General features: G+C 41.6%; 1 protein-coding gene across 4 annotated transcripts in view; it reads left to right on the top strand.

The window, feature by feature from the left end:
- The window catches only part of LOC122796547 (collagen alpha-1(XV) chain-like), a 1,635,928-nt gene that overhangs the window by 965,809 nt on the left and 650,421 nt on the right, over positions 1–19,698 (top strand). For all 4 annotated transcript variants that reach the window (XM_044065114.1, XM_044065113.1, XM_044065111.1 and 1 more), the window contains one exon: positions 3,373–3,459. In XM_044065114.1, the coding sequence (XP_043921049.1) occupies positions 3,373–3,459 (87 nt within the window). The remainder of the gene's footprint in view (positions 1–3,372; positions 3,460–19,698) is intronic.

Genomic DNA, 19,698 nt, shown 5'->3' with positions numbered 1-19,698 from the left:
TAGTCAAGGCGTCTGCCTTACAGACACAAGGTACAAGGCTAGGCTTAAAATAACCCACAAAGGCAGCTAGTCTAGTACTTACTTACTTACTTACTTATGAACCTATGAGAGTGACTAAACCAAGCTACTTGAGAAAGCTGGTTATGAAACGGGTGATGGCATGTAAGAATAGCTTTCTGGGTGCAGAAGTCAGTCACAATCCAATTAGGGCTGAAGTTGTCTGTGCCAAAAAATGTATCTACTGCTGAGAAATTCAGATGGGATTTAGGTAATGGGAGACACTTGCATCCAATTCAGTTTTGACCTGTCTTTGTGGATCAGCATGAAATTAGGAAAGAGGAAGTCCCGGAATTGTAAGTCATGTATTAACCAGGTATCACAAATGCTGATAATGCTAAAGCTGGTGTATAAAATCTATGCAATAATGGAGTTTATGTTATTGTGTATTCCACCACAAATAAATAGTGACATTTTTCTCCATTTAGGGGGTGATGGATGATAATTTTGTAGGTTTGAATGTTGGAACTGTTTGGAACAACACTTATGTTAAAGTGTTTGGTTAAGTGTGTCTGAAGGTAACAGAGTAAATAAAAAAAAAAGTTTTGCGGGAGTAAATTGGGAGAATATCTGTTTATTAAGCACATTATCATATGGTTCTGTTTCTGTAGAACAAAGTGGTGTGGGAAAAAGAAGACTGGAGTAAGGATTGTGGGTGAGGTATAAAAATGTACTTGGATTAGAAAGGAAACTTTGGAAGAACAACGTGGGCAGAGAGTAAATCAGTGAAGAGTAAAGAGGTAAGGAAGACAAGTAATGCAGGGATTGTTGGGAGTAGATATTGTCCAATAAAGTGAATCATGCAGAATTTTAAGTTAAGAAACCATTTAGGGTTGCTAGCTAGAAGCTCCAGATACAAAAATGAAGATGTCATCTAGGTGACAGTGTACAAGAGAAGAAGACCTGGGGTTAGAGTTGGAAAGCAAGCATGTTAGCTGTTGCAAAGGATACTGAAGAGAAAAGTAGGTGTTCGGGCAGTATAATGCCTCAAACTTAGGTAGGTACAGGTACAAGAAGGAGATGCAGTAGCGATAGTAGTAGTATTTTAGTCCCACTTAAAGTACTGGAGACAAGCTGGAGATGCAGTAATATATGTCTATGGCACTGTTGATAGCAGCTAATAGTTGGAGGTGTGCAGTGATAACAATGGGCAAGGAATGAAGATGTAATGTTTTAACTCCTGTGTGTGATAGGTAAGAAAAATAGTGTAACGAGCACAGAAAGAGGTACTGATAATTCTTTAGGTACCCCTTTTCATGCAGAGACTGAGAGGTAGAGGTAGAGTACTATGGTGGATTATAACTTTAGGTATTATGAATGGGATATTTGAGTATGATATTCAGCAAGTAATGCTCATCAAATGTAACACTTTAAGAGATTGATTATCTCAGTGTAGAGAGATACTTGATGGGAGGGACAGGTCAATACATTCAGCATCCCTGGGAGGATTGTGAACGAGGGGGCGGGGCAATGTGGAGGCAGTATATACCTCTGCAGTAGAACAAAGCAAGGTCAGGAAAAACACACAAACTAGGAAACAAATCGTCTGTCAGGCAGTGACCACCTGACAAATGAATAGGGCAAAAAGGCTTAGTAAGCAGGAATTTCAAAGAGAAGAAATCTATGCAGCAAATGCCGCATGCAGTCCTTTAAGAAAATTACAAAACAGTGCACTCTTCTCAGTAAATAATGTTAAGAATATAGAACAAGCACTTTAGAAGCCAGGAGCTTTGCAATTAAGGAAATATTTATATATTAATGCATTTGGGAAATGACTCCTTGCAGAAAGAGTAATGATGTCTTTGAGTATTAGGGTGTGGGTTTGTACTGTTCAAACAGCAGAGGAGCCAAGAGGTTTGCAGCTGAAGAAATATTTAATTAACATATTTGGCAAATTAGTGTTTTAAAAGTAATAATGAGAAATGATCACTACTAAAACAACATATCATTGTCCAGTTTTACATGCACTGATTACCCTTCTAGGCATATTTCTCATCTGTCCTTAATTCTTAGGGACACCCCTAATTTTGGATCAAATGTTTGCTTTCTTGCACCTAAAATTAGATCCTTTTTAAGTCATTCAGTGCCAATATAAAAGAGTTTTTCCAATAACTTTCTCTAATTATTTTTTGCTTTGTCTCTAATTCTGGAAGTAAAAGGTTGCGATAACTAAGAGCTGGATAAAACAAGAATTATTAAACATAGCTGGATGAGTGAGCTTTCTCACAAGCCCTAAGTAAACAACAAAACATTGAACTGAGCAAGCTTATAACAGAATTTGTACACAAATTATTTCTCTTCACTTTATAGTAAAATAGCCAGAGATGTCAAACAATTTATTTATTTTCAACTGGGATCTAATTTTCATGAGCTGAAATGCTAATAATTATGAATGATTCAGTTAAAAAATGTATATTGTATATATACATAAGCAAATGATTCATAAATATTACTACAAGGTATACACTAAATGTTAACATAAAGTGTACACTTTCTGAACTCAAGAACAGCCCTACCATAATGCTTGTGCTATCTGTTCACTCAGAAAGGTTACACTAAGTGTACACATAGTGTACAGTTTGTGGTAACCTTTATGAATCTGGCCTAAGGTATGATGAACAAGCATTCTAGCATAAAATGTGAAAATGTCATGCAAATGTCATATTTTGCACTAGTCAAATTCTCCAAATTCTAGAATTTACATTGTTTTCCCCACAAAAATGGAAAATCAGGGACCTTGGAATCTGTAGTCAAGTTTACAGTATTTTATGTTCCAGTGCAAATAATTACAACTAGAATATAAAATGCAGTGATTTGCCTGGCAGTTTTGTTCTGTCGATTAAGATGAGTGGCCAATGAGCCTTATTATGTAGTACTGGCTTTGATTCTCTCAGCTTTGACTTTTGAACTGTATAATTTTGATTAAGTACCCAAGGTCACCCCTGAAAAGGGAGACTGGTAGCCAGTATGCTTCCTCAGTTAAAAAAGTAAAAAGGTAACTCAATTTTCGCCTGTTGGAAGTGACAAGTTAGCATAGTGCATTGTGGTAATTTTGCAGTTCATGATCCATCTAAAGCAAACATAATCAGATCTAGACTTTGTTAATGACATTCTCAACAGTTTGCAAGTTAATTGTATAGAATGGAAAATTAATCAAGTCTTTACTTGACTAATGACATTTCCATTAACATACAGATTAGCTGAGAAGCATTAGGTCATTATACTCTGCATAGAAGATACCTGAATTTCAGTTTGCCGTGTATTCTTGTTATTCACATGGTGCTTATAGAATATCTCTGCACTTCTTTAAAATAGGGCGAACCTGGTATTGGCATACAAGGACTTCCCGGACCTCCTGGACCTCCTGGACCACCTGGCCCTACTGGACTAAGAAGAACAGTTGTAAGTTTAAGTTCCATTCTTAGAACTTACTTAGTGTTTACTATTTTGTTTCACGTCAAAAGCCATGTCTTACATTTCTCAATAATACACTGCTTTGTAACTTTTACACTATGCACGTGCAAATGCACACACGCGCACATACTCACACACACACACACACACACACACACACACACACACACACACACACACACACACACACACACACACACGCATACTCACACACACACACACACACACACACACACACACACACACACACACACACACACACACACACACACACACACACACACAAAAACACATGCACACACGTCACTTAGTGCCAAGGAATATTACCAAGGATTAAATGTTGCTTTAAATAACTCAATGATGTTCATCGTGCATACAGCTGCAGTAATCACAGACGGGGTTTTCAGCCGTCAGGCGGTCCCTCGGTCGGCCGAATTCCAAAGTCTTGGTCCGGCGTCGGTTGTCGTCGCTTACTCTTCTGACGTCAGGAAGACCAGAGTATAAAAGACACAGCCGACGCCATGTTCTTCAGTCTTTTTTGCCGCGCGGTGCCCGAAGCAGAAGCAGTTCGCAAGTGCCAGTCGGCCAGCTCCTGAATTACGAAAATAATTGGAACCGAAGTCTTCATTAAAGCTAAGTACCCCGTTGGGGAACCTTTTCTTGCCTCAGACCGATGTCAGAAAAAGTTAATAATTGTATTTCTTGTGGGAAGCAAATACCGCATAAGGATTTCCATTCCCTTTGCATACCTTGTTTGGGCCCAGACCACGACATCTCGGGCTGTCACTCTTGCGCTACCTTCAATAAACGCACTATCAAGCGTCGGGCGGAGTTCGCCCAACGCTACTTTGGCAAAGCTTTTGACTATAAAATGTCGTTGGACACTCCGACTACCGTTTTGCCCAAAAAACGCAAGGAAAAGGACCGACACGCGAGGCCCTCGGTCCCCGCCGGCACCACGCCAAAACAGGCTACACGTGGTCCGGTACTCAGCGAGACGCCTTTGCAGTCCCTGACTACCGACGACACTCCTTTGGCGGTGTCCTCTGTACCCGAGACCGCTGGGTCCTCGGCCCTTTCCCAGACTACAACCGAAGCCCCTGCTATTGTCGAGCCTACTAATGTGGACAGGTCCACTTCCACCCATGGTGTATTTAGGCCCTCATCTGCTTTTTCAATTAAGGCCTTTACTAAATCCAAAGCAGCCAGGCATCCCACGAGGCCTGTTCCACAGGGCCCTTCTCCTGGACACATGCCTAAGAAACAGATGCTCAAAATGGCTGAGGATCTAATTACTCTTATCAGAGGTTCTCAGCCCCCTCCCGACAAGAGACCCAGAGTGGAGGAAGAATATCACTCATCTGATCAGGGATCCATTTTATCAGAACATTCTGATGCAGAGGAACAATCTTACTCTCCTTTTGAGGATTCGGATGCAGAACAGTCCATCCCCTCTGTATCCCCTCCTGAGGATTTTTCTTTTGGGGAAACCTTGCACACCTTGAGGGAACACTTCCATTGGGAAGGCCAAGACTTTTCAGATTCCAAGAAAAGGCTTAGGGAATTTCTTTGGTTACCTCAGCATAGGCCTCTGGCTATACCCCCTGTTTTGGATGTTCTAGATGATGTCTACTGGAGGCTTGCCTTAACCCTGATTCTCTGCCTCCTGCACCAGTAAAACCTGATAGGTATTACAGAGTACCCAGTTCTCACCAATTTCTCTACAAAGGCCATAATGCTGACCCTGAAACCATTTCACAAGGCCCCAAGGGATTAAAGGCCTCCACTGCCAAGAATCCACTTCCTGCAGAAAGGGAATCTAGATCTCTAGAAAGGTGGGGTAAAAAGGTATATACCTCGGCCACCCTAGCCATGAGGGCCTTAAACTGTCAGTTTCATATGATTAAATATCAACAGTACCTGTTATCACAATTAAGGAACAAAATGTCTCAACCTGAACAACCAGATTTAAAAGAGTTACAGGATATGATGCATAGTGCGGAGCAAGTGGGTAAACACACCTTACAATGTGGTTATGATGCCCTAGAGGCTTCAAGTAGAGCGGCTGCTACAGGATCAGTGATTCGCAGGCACGCCTGGCTTAGGGAACAAAATTTGCCTGACCATGTGAAAGCTAAACTTCTTGATGCTCCTTTACAAAAGGATGTACTATTTGGTACTAATGCTGAGGAGATACTACGGAAAATGGAAGAAAAAGCCAAATCTATGCAAACTGTCAAAGCTTTATTACAGGTCCAACCACCACGTTTTAGCAGAAATTGGCCTTCAAAAAACTGGTCCTTTCCAGCCACTGACAAGCCCCAAAGAGGTAGATACAGACGCACAAGGGGCAGAGGGCAATCACAAGGATCATATAGAGGCAGACAATGGCAATCTACAGCACCAAGAGGTGGTGAAGATAGTGCACAACAATACAGGAAGCAAACCCAATGACTCCCTCATTTCCATGCCAAGCAAGTTTCAGCTGACAGCACCTTTGGGAGGGAAACTAGCATTATTTGCCAGCAATTGGCATATTGTCACAACAGACAAATGGATATTGGACATTATAAACAGAGGCTACAAATTTCAATTTCACACTCTTCCAAAAATGAGAGGCATGCCAAACCTGCCACAAAATCAAAGGGCAGAGGCACAATTACAAATTTCAAAGCTCCTAAAATGAGAGCTATACAAAAGGTACCTACGCACCAACAAGGTCAAGGTTTTTATTCAAGACTCTTTCTGGTACCAAGAAAAGGAACCGACTGGAGACCCATTCTGGACTTATCCATCCTAAACACATTTCTGCTCGTACCAAAATTCAAGATGCTCACATTACAGCAACTTCTTCCCATGCTGGGCAAGGAGTTTTGGCTGGTAACATTGGACCTCAAGGAGGCATACCTGCATGTCCCAATCAGACAAAGCTGCAGAAGATACCTCAGATTTCTTGCAGGTTCAATCCACTATCAATTCTCTGCATTGCCCTTTGGCTTATCTACTGCGCCCAGAGTATTCACAAAGTGCCTGGCAACAGTGATTGCCTACTGCAGACTTCAAGGGATACAAATTTACCCTTATCTGGACGACTGCCTGATCCAAGCGGACAGCAAACACATACTACTGGAACATCTGGCATATGCGACACGGTTACTGCTTTCTCTGGGATATACCATCAACAAGGAGAAATCAAGGCTAACACCATCTCAGAAAATAACCTTCCTGGGTACCAGCTTGGACACAAACACCCAGATGGCATATCCTACGCTAGAAAAACAAGGGCAACTATCTCAGTACTTCAAAACACTAGCAAAAAGTACCAGGCTTACTGCAAGGAAAATCCTGCAGGCTCTGGGATTCATGGCATCTTGCATTCTTCTAATCCCATGTGCAAAATTGCATATGAGGAAACTTCAATGGTACCTAAAAAATCTATGGTCTCAACACAGTCACAGTTTGGAAGCAATTATACCAATAATCCTATGCTTGCAAAAAGAATTTCTATGGTGGACCCAAGCATGTCAAGTAAACACAGGCCTTCCATTCTGCAAGCCTCAAGCAAAACAAATCATAACCACAGACGCCTCAGATTACGCCTGGGGGGCGCACATGAAGGACAAGTGCATTCAGGGCAAATGGTCCCAAAAGGAAAAGCACCTGCACATCAATCAAAAAGAAATGCTGGCAGTAATAAATGCAATCACAGCTTTCAAGGACTTCCTGCATCCAGGACAATTGCTAATAAGAACAGACAACACCACAGTAATGTGGTACATAAACAAACAAGGAGGAACACATTCATACCCCTTGTGCAGACTAGCCATGACTCTTTGGAACTTGGCTCTGGAAAGACAAATCGAACTCCAAGCACAGTACGTGCCAGGGATGGAAAACACACTGGCAGACACTCTAAGCAGAAATATGACAGATCCACACGAATGGAAGTTACATCCTCTGGTGTTTACAGAGATAATCCAAGCGTGGGGAGGCGGACATAGATCTTTTTGCCTCCCACAGGAACCATCAAATGGAAAAGTTTTGTTCAAGGACCTTCCATCCAAAGGCCTGGAAAGTGGACGCCCTTTCATTCTGTTGGACAGCATGGACAGTTTATGCATTCCCACCTCTGCCTCTTCTGCCCAAGGTACTTTTGAAAGCAAGAACAGACAAACCAAGGATGATACTGATTGCTCCAGATTGGCCAAGGCAACACTGGTATCCACTCCTGAGGAGCCTAACGCATTCTCCTCCCTGGTCCCTGCCTCTAATACCTCTTCTGCTGACTCAGAACAACTACAAAACTCTTCACAGTCAGCTGAAAACACTCAACCTCGCTGCATGGAAAATTCCTTAACACCACAACAGACCCTACTCTCCAAGGAGGTGCAGGATGTCATTTTGGAGGCCAGAAGACCATCTACTAGAAAAGCTTACTCCGCAAAATGGAAGCGGTTTTGCTGTTGGAATGAGAAAATAGGCCAGGACCCTAGAAAATTGAACTTGCCTCAGGTTTTACAGTACCTAACTGAACTACTGAACAGTGGGCTCTCATTTTCTTCCATAAAAATTCATGCCTCAGCCATTTCTGCAGAATTCAACACGGATCCTCCTTTATTCTCTCACCCACTCTTACGACAGTTCCTCAGAGGGGCTAAAAATATAAGACCCCCAAGGAAGCAACCAATACCAGCATGGGACCTTAATTACATGCTAGAAAAATTAACATTGCCTCCTTTTGAACCTGCTGCCTCAACAGATTTACAATATTTGTCCTGGAAAACTGCTTTCCTCCTGGCCATCACTTCAGCTCGTAGGGTTTCTGAACTACAGGCCCTCATGGCGGTGCAGCCATTCCTCATTTTCCATCAAGACAGGGCTTCCCTTCGTACCAACCCATCTTTTATGCCAAAAGTGGTATCCCAGGTAGCCTTAAATCAAGCCATACACCTACCTACCTTTTTTCCTAACTCTCAAAACAAAGGGGAAAGGCTGCTACACTCTTTAGACATCCATAGGCAGCTACGTTATTATTTGGATAGAACAAAGTCCTTCAGGAAATCAGAACAACTTTTTGTGTCCTATGCCGTAGGAGCTCAAGGGAAACCAGTTACAAAACAGACCCTTTCCAAGTGGATTGGCCACTGCATACGGTTTTGTTATTCCTATCATGGGAAACCTGTCCCTACTGGTATCAGATCTCACTCCACCAGGGCCACAGCCACCTCTACAGCCTTCCTCAGAGGTGTTCCTACTAAAGACATTTTGGAGGCAGCCACTTGGAGTTCTGTACATACCTTCACAAAACACTACCACCTGCCCTTATATTCCAGAACAAGAGCAGGCTTTGCCACTGCTGGTTTGCAGGGCATTCTGGCTCAACCCAGTTCCTCATAGTACCTACCACCCTATGCATAGCTTTGGGACTCTACCCATCTGTGATTACTGCAGCTGTATGCACGATGAACATAGTACAGTTTTGTACCTACCATAAATGTAGATGTTCGAGTGCTAATACAGCTGCAGTACAGGTTTCCCTCCCTCCTTCCCCACTTGGTAAAGGCATGGGGCCTAAGAACCTCTTCATACCATTTGACTGGGTTATCCTGCTATGTTTTATTTGCTTACTTACACTGTTTTTGCATTACATTGCATTGCATGCATATGTACATAGCTTTATTTATGTATTGCCTTCCTTTTTGGGGGCACCTGACATCTGGGGCAAGAAAGACTGAAGAACATGGCGTCGGCTGTGTCTTTTATACTCTGGTCTTCCTGACATCAGAAGAGTAAGCGACGACAACCGATGCCGGACCAAGACTTTGGAATTCGGCCGACCGAGGGACCGCCTGACAGCTGAAAACCCCATCTGTGATTACTGCAGCTGTATTAGCACTCGAACATCTACATTTATGGTAGGTACAAAACTGTACTTTCTTCTTGTTTCACTGTTGCAGTGATCACATTTGGGTTATCCCTGCCAGAGTAGCCCTCAGCCAACCTGAATACCAGAGACTTAGTATTTCGGCGTCGGTTGCTGTCACTTGAGAACTTACGTCAGGTCATCAGTAGTATAAAGTAAGGCAGCCGATGCCATTACATCAGTCTTTCTTGCCATGGATAACCCATCACATTTGGGTTATCCCTGCCAGGGTAGCCCTCAGCTGGCCCAAATACCAGAAACTTAGTATTTCTGCGTCATTTGCAGTCACTTGTGGACTGACGTCAGGTCATCAGTAGTATAAAGTAAGGCAGCTGAAGTCATTACATCAGTCTTTCTTGTCATGGAGCCCAATGCAGAAGCAGTTTGCACGATTGCCAGTCGGCTGCTACCTGAGTTTTCATCTCCGAATTGAAGTTGAAGTCTTCTAAAGCTAAGCACCCCATTGGGGATCCTTTTTTTTGCACTAACCGATGTCAGAAAAAGTTAATAATTGTCTTGCCTGTGGAAAGCAAATACCACACCAAGACTTCCACTCTTACTGCATCATTTGTTTAGGCCCAGACCACGACGTCCCCCATTGTCGCTTCTGTGCTTTGTTCATCACCAGAACTATCCATCGTCAGGCCCTTATTGTAGCCAGATATTTTCATTTACAGTCCTCGAATTCCGATATGGTTCGGTAAGCCATCCAACAGCAGATCTTCTGAGAAAACATAAAGACAGAGACAGACCACACAGATCCAAACCTACCAGCAATGCTTCCGTTAAGCTAGTCCTCAGTCCTCTGGTACTCAGTGACATGCTTTTGCAGTCCCTGATGCCCACTTCAGTTGATTCGCAGGCCACTACTGAGACCCTTTCAGAGTCCAGTATGCCGCAAAACTCTTCTTCGACTAAGGATCTGATGCATCTGACTATGAAAACATGCAACCCCTCTCCACTTATGAGGATTCTGATGCAGAGGACTTTATTCCTTCAGCCTCTCCCCCAGAGGATTTTTCCTTTGGGGAAACCCTGCATACTTTAAGGGAGCATTTCCAATGGGAGAGTCAGGACTACTCTCAGTCTAAAAAGAGACTCAGGGAATTCCTAGATCTTCAGCAACACAGACCCTTGGCCATCCCCCCAGTCCTGAACGTTGTGGAGGATGGTTTCCTTGAATCCAGCTTGACTCCTGATGCCCTACCTCCTGCTCCCAGAAAACTAGACAGGTACTATAGAATCTCTGACTCAGACAAATATCTTTTTAAAAATCCAACAGCTGACCCTGAGGTCATTTCTCAAGGGCCAAAAGGGATTAAAGCAACCTCTGGTAAGAATCCCGTCCCCTCAGACAGGGATTCCTGAGCATTGGACAGATGGGGTAAAAAAGTATACACCTCAGCTACTGTTGTTATCAGGGCACTAAATTGTCAGTTCCATATGCTGAAATTTCAGCAACATACCTTGGATCTCCTTAAACAATAAATGTCTTCCTTTCCAGCTTGGGCAGAATCTAAGGATTCACAAGACTTAATGCACTCTGCAAGTCAAGTAATAAAACACACTTTCCACTGTGGTTTTGATGCCCTAGAAGCTTCTTGCAGTCACTGAATCTGTCATTAGAAGACATGCATGGCTTAAGGAGCAACCCCTGCCAGACCATGTGAAATCTAAATTGTTGGATGCCCCCTTGCACAAAGATAACTTATTTGGCACTAAGGCAGAAGAGGTCTTAAAACAGATGAAAGAAAAAGCAAAATTCTATGCAAACAGTTAAGGATTTCTTACAGGTTCAGCCCCCTAGGTTCAGCAGGCATTGTCCCTCCAAGCACTGGTGCTTTCCTGCTCTGAGTAAACCAGCCCAGCCTAGGCCCCAAGGAAACAGACCCCCCCCCCAGACAGCAGCCCCAAGGAATGCAGAGATCTAAGCAGTGGACTACCTCCACTTCAAAACTAGGGAGTTCTAAGCCACCCCCTTATGGTAAGAACCCACAATGACTCACCTCCTCTGCCCACCTTCACTTACCCCTAGGAAGAAAACTCTCCTTTCACTCAAGCACATGAGCCACCATTACCAAGGACCACTGGGTTCTGAAGATTGTGTCTCAGGGATACAAGTTTTCCTTCCACACCCTTCCAACCCCAAAAGAGTTCCCAGATCTACCTCCAAATCAGTGGGCAGAGGGTCAAAAGCAAATCCTTTCCCTACTTTCTATGAGGGCAGTAGAGCACGAACAGATAGGCCAAGGTTTCTACTCCAAACTTTTTCTGGTGCCCAGAAAAGATGGCACCTGGCACCTCATCCTCAATCTATCCATTCTAAACACCTTCCTGGTGATCCCAAAATTCAAAATTCTCACCCTCCAGCATCTACTACCCATGCTCTCCAAGGATGCTTGGCTAGCCACCCTAGAACTAAAAGAGGCCTACCTCCACATTCCTATCAGGGAATCATGCAGGAAATATCTCTGCTTCAAGGCAGGACCTCAAAACTTTCAGTTCTCCATACTTCCCTTTGGCTTATCTACTGCTCCCAGAGTTTTCACAAAATGTCTGGCTCCGGCCATTCCCTTTTGCAGACAAAGAAATATTCAAATTTACCCATACTTAGATGACTGCCTTATTCAGGCAGATAGCCAGGAAAAGCTGTTCAAGCACCTGGCTTTTGTAAAGACCGTACTAACCACCCTAGGGAACACAATCAATGAAAAGAAATCCAAACAAGTGCCCACCCAAAGGATAATCTTCCTGGGAACTTGTCTGGACACAACATCCCAGATGGCATACCTTACACCAGAGAAACAAATTTTCCTGACAGCCTACTTCTATCAACTAGCCACCAGGCCCCAGCTATCTGCAAGGAAGATCCTGCAAGCTCTGGGGTTCATGGCATCTTGCATACTACTCATTTCATATGCCAGACTGCATATGAGGAAACTCCAATGGTACCTAAAGAGCCTTTTGTGCCACCACTCTCAAGACCTGGAAACTCTTCTACCTATAATTTCTTGCCTCAGAAAGGAATTATTTTGGTGGGCAACAGCATGCTCCCACAACAAGGGACTGCAATATCCCCACACCCCCTCAACCCCAAACCCTCACCACAGATGCATCAGACTATGCTTGGGGTGCACACCTGGACGGCAGGTGCATACAGGGCCAATGGAGCCCACAGCAAACTCCTCTGCACATCGGTCAAAAAGAAATGATGGCTGTGCAGCATGCCTTGTAAGCTTTCAATCCCCTTCTCTCTCCAGTGGTTCTCCTGATGAAAACAGACAACACCTCTGTGATGTGGTACATCAACAAGCAGGGAGGCACTCACTCCTACCCTCTATGCAGGCTGGCCATGACCCTTTGGCTCACAGCTTCTTCCATGCAACTACACCTGTTAGCAGAATTCCTAACAGGCTCTCTCAACTCTCTGGCAGACCAATTAAGCAGAAACCTTCTGGACCCACACGAGTGACAACTCAGCAGAAGTACCTTCACCCTAATAACTCAGAAATGGGGAACCCCAAATGTCAGCCTCTTTGCCTCCCACACCAACCATCACCTCAGCAAATTTCTCCACCAGGGAGCATCACTGCATGGCCTGGAAATTGGATGCCTTGTCCTTCCCCTGGGTCAGTCAATTAGTCTATGCCTTTCCTCCCCTACCTCTCATCTCCAGGGTATTGCTCAAAATAAGGGATGAAAAATCAAGGACCATTCTTATAGCTCCAGACTGGCCCCAACAACACTGGTACCCCTTGTTGCGCAGCCTGTCCCCGCTGCCTCCATGGCATCTTCCTCAGATTCCAAACCTCCTGACCCAGAGGGAAGGGGAATTCATGCATCCCCAGTTGCAGACACACATTTTGGCCACTTGGCTTATTCCCTAACCCCAAACCAATCTTCCATCCTCAGTAAACAGGTTCTGGATGTTATCCATGAGGCCAGATGTCCTAGCACCAGAAAGTGTTATGCAGATAAATGGAAAAGGTTCTGCACCTGGATCCAGGCTAAGGGAGCCATTGTGGCACAGCCCTCCATCCCTCTCATCCTGGCTTACTTAGCTGACCTACTACACAGTGGTCTCTCTTTCTCCTCTATAAAAATTCATGCCTCTGCTCATTTTCCCACTGAGCAGCCCCTTTTCTCACACCCTTTAATCAAACAGTTCCTCAGAAAGGCTAGCAAATTGAGGCCCCCCAGGAGGGCACCAACACCAGCTTGGTACCTTAACTTTGCCTTGGAAAAGCTCAACCTGCCCCCTTTCGAACCAACTTCTTCTGCAGAGCTAAAATTTCTCTCCTGGAAGATAGCATTCCTTCTGGCTTCAGCCAGAAGAGTCTCTGAGCTGCAAGCACTCATGGCTGTGGAACCCTTCATCATCTTCCATGCAGACAGGGCATCCCTCAGAACTAACCCATCCTTCATGCCCAAGGTGGTGTCCAGTGTGGCTCTCAACCAACCCATTCATTTTCCCACCTTCTTTCCTAATCCCCAGAACAAGGGGGAAAGGATTCTTTACTCTCTAGATGTGTACATACAGCTTAGATTCTATCTGGACAGGACTAAATCCTTCAGAAATTCTGACCAGTTAGTTAGCTGTGCCACAGGGGCAGAAAGCAAAGCCATCTCCAAGCAAATCATTTCCAAATGGATAGCACATTGCATCCATTTCTGCTACAAACAGCATGGAAAGCCTCCCCCCAAGGGGGTCAGGATACACTCCACCAGAGCAGCCTCCACCTCTGCAGCTTTCCTCAGTGGAGTCCCCACCAGGGACATCCTGGTGGCTGCCACCTGGACATCTGTTAACACTTTTACCAAGCATTACCAACTGCCTCTCTTCTCCAAATCCAGGGCAGGGTTTGCCTCTGCAGTCTTGCAGGCCATCCTAGCCAGCCCCTAGTTTCCTTGACTGCCTCCACCCATTTCTTCAGCTTTGAGAATCTACCCAAATGTGATGACTGCAACAATGAAACACAAAGAACGTAGTACAGTTGTGTACGCTTAACATAAATGTCGATGTTCGACTGTATTCAGTGTTGCAGTCCTGATTTCCCTCCCTCCATCCCCCTTTTTTCTCTTTCTCCTTTTGTTACCATTCTTCCTTGTTGTTCTCCTTTCCTTACAAGGGACATATTGATATTTATTTTCCACTGGTGGGGTTCTTCCACCAGAACCTGGCCTCCTACTTTGGGGGCTCCTGACAGGTTAGAGCAAGAAAAACTGACATAATGGTATTGACGTCAGTCCTCAAGCAACAGCAACCGACACAGAAATACTAAGTCTCTGGTATTCGGGCTGGCCGAGGGCTACCCTGGCAGGGATAACCCAAATGTGATGACTGCAACAGTGAATACAGTCAAACATCTACATTTATGGTAAGTGTACACAACTGTACTTTGTTTATAATACGTAGAACTGTTTGCATTATCCATATTGGATTAGTTCATAGTTCACAGTTTGTCCTTATTCCTAATAAGCACAGACTGCAGATTCAGAAAAAAATGGCTAACTGAGTAATCCATGAATCTAAAGAACTTTTAAAGATAGCTAATGACACTTCTGCATATGTATGAAGGTAGTATATTACACAGGTAAACCATACAGTCACAAATGTAGATTTCAGTGTTGTTCTGCACTTGTTAATTGTGAATGTATACTCATCACCCCTAGATGATAAAGGTAGATTGCAGGAGATCTGCAGTCATCAGTGCTCGGTATTCCTCATCATCCTGTAATGACTTGAAAGCCACATAGAGATTTCCTCACAAATGCCTGTAGTAAACTGATTATAAGCCAACATGCTCAAGTCTGACTTTAAATGGGAGATTCTGAATAGCAGGAATTCTTTTATTATACTGTCTTCATATGCCCCCCAAGGCCAGCATGTCACACTTGCTAATAATACGGAACAACAAATTATACTTGATGACTGTCTGACATATACTACAAATAATTTTATCAGAAAGGTAACATCATGGAGGTTAAAGTTCTTAAAAGTAAGTCCTGTTACTCAAATAATCTTTGTCTTGTTTATCTGTGCATGAATTTTGAATTTTAGTTTTCACCAACAGTAATTCTTAAATGTTTGTATTCATCCACAACAGAAAGGTTTACATGTGTATACCAGACCTGGGAGATGGTTTCCCAAAACACAAAACATCATATTTGCCAGCGTTAATCTGTAACCCATAATCTCTCAACCGGTTGTGTACCTTTCCCAAATATACATTAAATATATCTAATTCACTAGAACTGGTAAAGTAGGCTCTTATTTTAATATTGTCTGCATATTTGGTAAGCAAATATGAATCAGGTATTAGAGTGAAATACCAAATTAAATAGAAACAGACCTAAAACAGAACCCTGTGGAAGTCCAGTATGAAATACTTCCCATTCGCCCTTCATTCAGAAGAAGAGTTATTGATCTTAACTCTCTGATATCTGTCCCTCAACTAGTTTTCAAACCTTTTGCTTACATAAGGGTTAATTAATAGTTGTTGGATAGAAGTAGTGATAACAAAATGGGGAATGCTATCAAAGGGCTTTTACAAGTCAAGACAGACAATGGCAACCCCAATACCAAAATTCATGGCCCTTCTAACAGGATCATAAAAATCCACCATCTTTGTAAAAGTGCACCTATCCTACATAAATCCATGTTGGAAAGTATCAAGTAATGACAATGCAATGTTATTACTCATAATAGTAGCAGATAAACTTATCTCATCACGTTTGCCAATCAAATAAGTTAAACTAATGTGAGTGTATTAGCTAATCTTGTTTGAAACACACCCTTTGTCTATAGGCACATATTGGCCACTTTTCAGTTTTTGCTGACCACACTGGAGGATAGTAGCAAGTTAAACAAGAAGATGAAAATAATGGCTATTTTGTTTGATATTTCAGGTCAAACATAGGTGGGGATGTTGTCTGGACCTGGGCTACAATCTTTTTTTTTATTATAGAGAGTGATTTAACTACTAAATTTACCATAAATGGTAAAGAGGTAGACTCCACCTCGAGTTATTATATTCAGCCTGTTTATAAACACCATCAGAATATGAATTAAAAGTATTTGTTTACTCACTACCCTCATGTATATCACCTTCCTTTTGTGAGTCACTGGTGCAGCTCAGTTTGACAAATACTCTGTCCCTGTTATGTATGAATAAAATGTCTTACTGTGTCCTGTTTTCCCACTCTTAGCTATTCTTAATGATATTTTCAGTTTTTTACTAAATTTGTTATATACCTTCCTTGTAGATGGTGTATTATATTTCTTTAAAACCCTACACCATTTCCTCTTTTTGCTTCTGAACAGTTTTAAGTGCTTTGGTTTCCACCATGGAGAAGTAAATTTATCTTTTTTATAGCCACCTTCCTACAATTATTCTCATGATATACACAAGTATCTTCAAACCTTTCCCACAACAATCCTACAATATCCTTATTTTCTACTGGACTCCAGTATGAGTTGATTTTTACTATAAATTCTTCAAAGTACAGTTTTGGTTTATCAAAAATAAACATTGTTCTTATAGAACTCATAACATAAAAAATAGCATGGCAAAATATGGAAAACCTTTTGAACAAATACTGATAACTTCTCATGGATAAAATGATTGTTTATCATGGATGAATGTAAATATTCTAAATAGTTTTGTTATTGTTTTATTGTATTTGTTATATGTACATTTGTGTATGTTTATAATGAAAACAAAATAAAAATGTTTTTGGAAAAAAAATAAACATTGTATGTTGTGGTATTACCCAGTCAACCTGTAGGGAGAAATGGAAAGCCATGTGGCTAGAATCTCCCAATGGATTTAATTGTTCAGTATTAACTACCTCCTTTAGGATATATGTATAATTAACAAATCTGGTATGAAAGTCAGTCTGCTGTACAACTTTTTTAATAACAAAAGATTACATTTTTTTACAGGAGTAGACTGTGTAACAAGTTATGTCATGAAAATGAAAGTATCCTAATAAAATCAGGTTTTCATAGTCCATGCTTTTTTTATTGGCTTTCTGTTTATATCAGGTGATCTAATATTGGAAGACTGGGACTTTTGTAACATGCCATAATCCTTATTGTGCTCCTGTCTGTTTCTGCATTAAGTTCCAGTAACATAATTTCCAGGAAAATAACCCATTAATAGTAATATAGATGAAAAATTATTCAGTGCAAAAACAATCAGTCACCTTTTCTGTCTGACCTCAAGAATGTGCACTTCATATAACCAGTTCTAGGTCTCAATGATAACATCTACTGAATAATTTGTTCCTGACATACAGCTTGTAGCACCTCCATTTTATTTGTTAGACTTCTGGAATTTGTACAATAAATCCTTATTTCTTCATTCTTGCATAGTGGCCTTCTGCTTTTAAGTGGTATCTGAAGTCTAAAAAATGGATTATAATATCCTTGTGTTTCTTGCTCAAAAGTTTGCCAGCCACTCTGATAACTTATATGAAACCTTTCTCTCTGGAACAAATCTACTTTTATGTGAAAGTTCCCAGACCCTAATAAGATCTAAGTCATATACAACAAAGTTTACATAACCATTTATTAAGTAAGAGTGTCCTTGTACACTGATAATCAGGCAGACATTGAGGGTGAAATCTCAGTAAAACAGATGTCCACACTGTGCCTTTTGTGTATATTGTAAATAACACATCAGAACTGTTATACATGCGGTGCAGTAGACTGCCTGATCATCATTGCCAACTGCATGAGAAATAACCAGGTCAAAAGATTTCTTGCCTGATTTCTGCTGTGATTTAACAGTTTTTCACTTGATGTTTGCTTTATTTTGTTTGCATTTGTTTTTAACAGGAAAGTCTGCCTGGGCATGGAACTCCTTTTCAGTGAAGGCCCAGGAAGAAAAGTTCCATATTTGCAATAATGCATAAAAAAGTCATAAAACAAAAACATAAACTAATACATAAAACAAGTAGAAAAATCTATGGTACTTATTGGTGGTAATTTGTACCATCAATAGAAAGGGAACAACGTTATGTAAAGGTAAAGGCAGTTTGTAAAAAAATACTAGTTATATTATAAGAGTGAATGTTAGAAAGTGTATTTAAAATGAGTATAGTTAATTCCAGTACAGTTACAATTAATGACTATAGGAATAATTGCTATTGGCTAGCATTTACAAAAGATTTTTTACTACGAACAGTTTGTTTACACTTGAGACTATTGGTTATTCCAAAATGCTTGCCAATTGCCAGAATAGGTGATGATGTCAGAGAAGGGAAGTGACATTAGAGCGATGCTGGGATTCGGTGTTTAACAAGGATGTAGCCATAGTAGGTGGATTTTCAGTTGTGTTTTGAATGAGGAAAGGCTGTCATTCAACCTTAGGTTTAGAGGGAGGGAGTTTCTTATTCTGCAGATATGGTTGTCATATAGGGCTTCACTTGCTGAATTGTTAGCATTGTGTGTGCTTAGTAAGGATTGGTATGCAGATTGCAGACTTTTTGTTGGTATGTGTGGTATAAGGATGTTTTTTAGACTGGTTTCATTTGTTTGGTGTGCAGACGAGATTGTCTGCCATAAATACTTGAGTGTAGTTGAGTTGTTGAGGTAGTTCCAGCCACATGAGTTTTTGGAGGGCTACACAACGTGGAAAGTTGCATGTGAATTTTGCAATTTTGTTGTAGCATTTTTAAATTTAGTAGAAACGGAGTTCAGATTAGTAGGTATGGGTCAGCCATAAAGTAGAACTAGGTAGGCAGAGACTAGTTTTCTGCTGCCTTCAGTGAGAAAAACCCATTGAAAAAAATAGAATCCCTAGTACCTTGCTAGTTGATGTACATGCCAGAAATAAAGAAAATATAAAATAAACATTTGGATGTGATATTTCAGTCATTATGGAACAAGTGCCAGATAAGTTCCAGTGCTAGCAAAAGTGCTTAATAATATTGAATAATATGTACTATACTGATATAGTGTATATGTATGCATCTGTTACTACAGTGGCACATTTACTCATTGTAGATAAACAAGTACATAGCATGCCACAAAGTTCCATCATAACACAAATTCCAATGGGAAATGAAGCCAAAGCCTTTGACATAACATAGCATTTACACTACAGCCACATAACAAATGCCTGTTTGAAAGACTGATTTTATATCTAGTGCAACCTAAGAAGGTATTCTTCAGTATGCATGGAGCTTGTTGAAGTCAGTTGCCAACTCAAGTCCCTCTGGATAGGTGGATATTAAAACTGTCAATAAGTAGTTGATTTTTATATGTTTTTCAGTGTACTGTTGTATAAAGGTATCAT

This window comes from Protopterus annectens, chromosome 3.part0 (assembly GCF_019279795.1).
Source record: "Protopterus annectens isolate FY-2018-M chromosome 3.part0, PAN1.0, whole genome shotgun sequence".
Lineage (NCBI taxonomy): Eukaryota > Metazoa > Chordata > Ceratodontiformes > Protopteridae > Protopterus > Protopterus annectens.
Note: the sequence above shows the minus strand (reverse complement) of the source record. Positions and strands in the feature narration are given on the sequence as shown.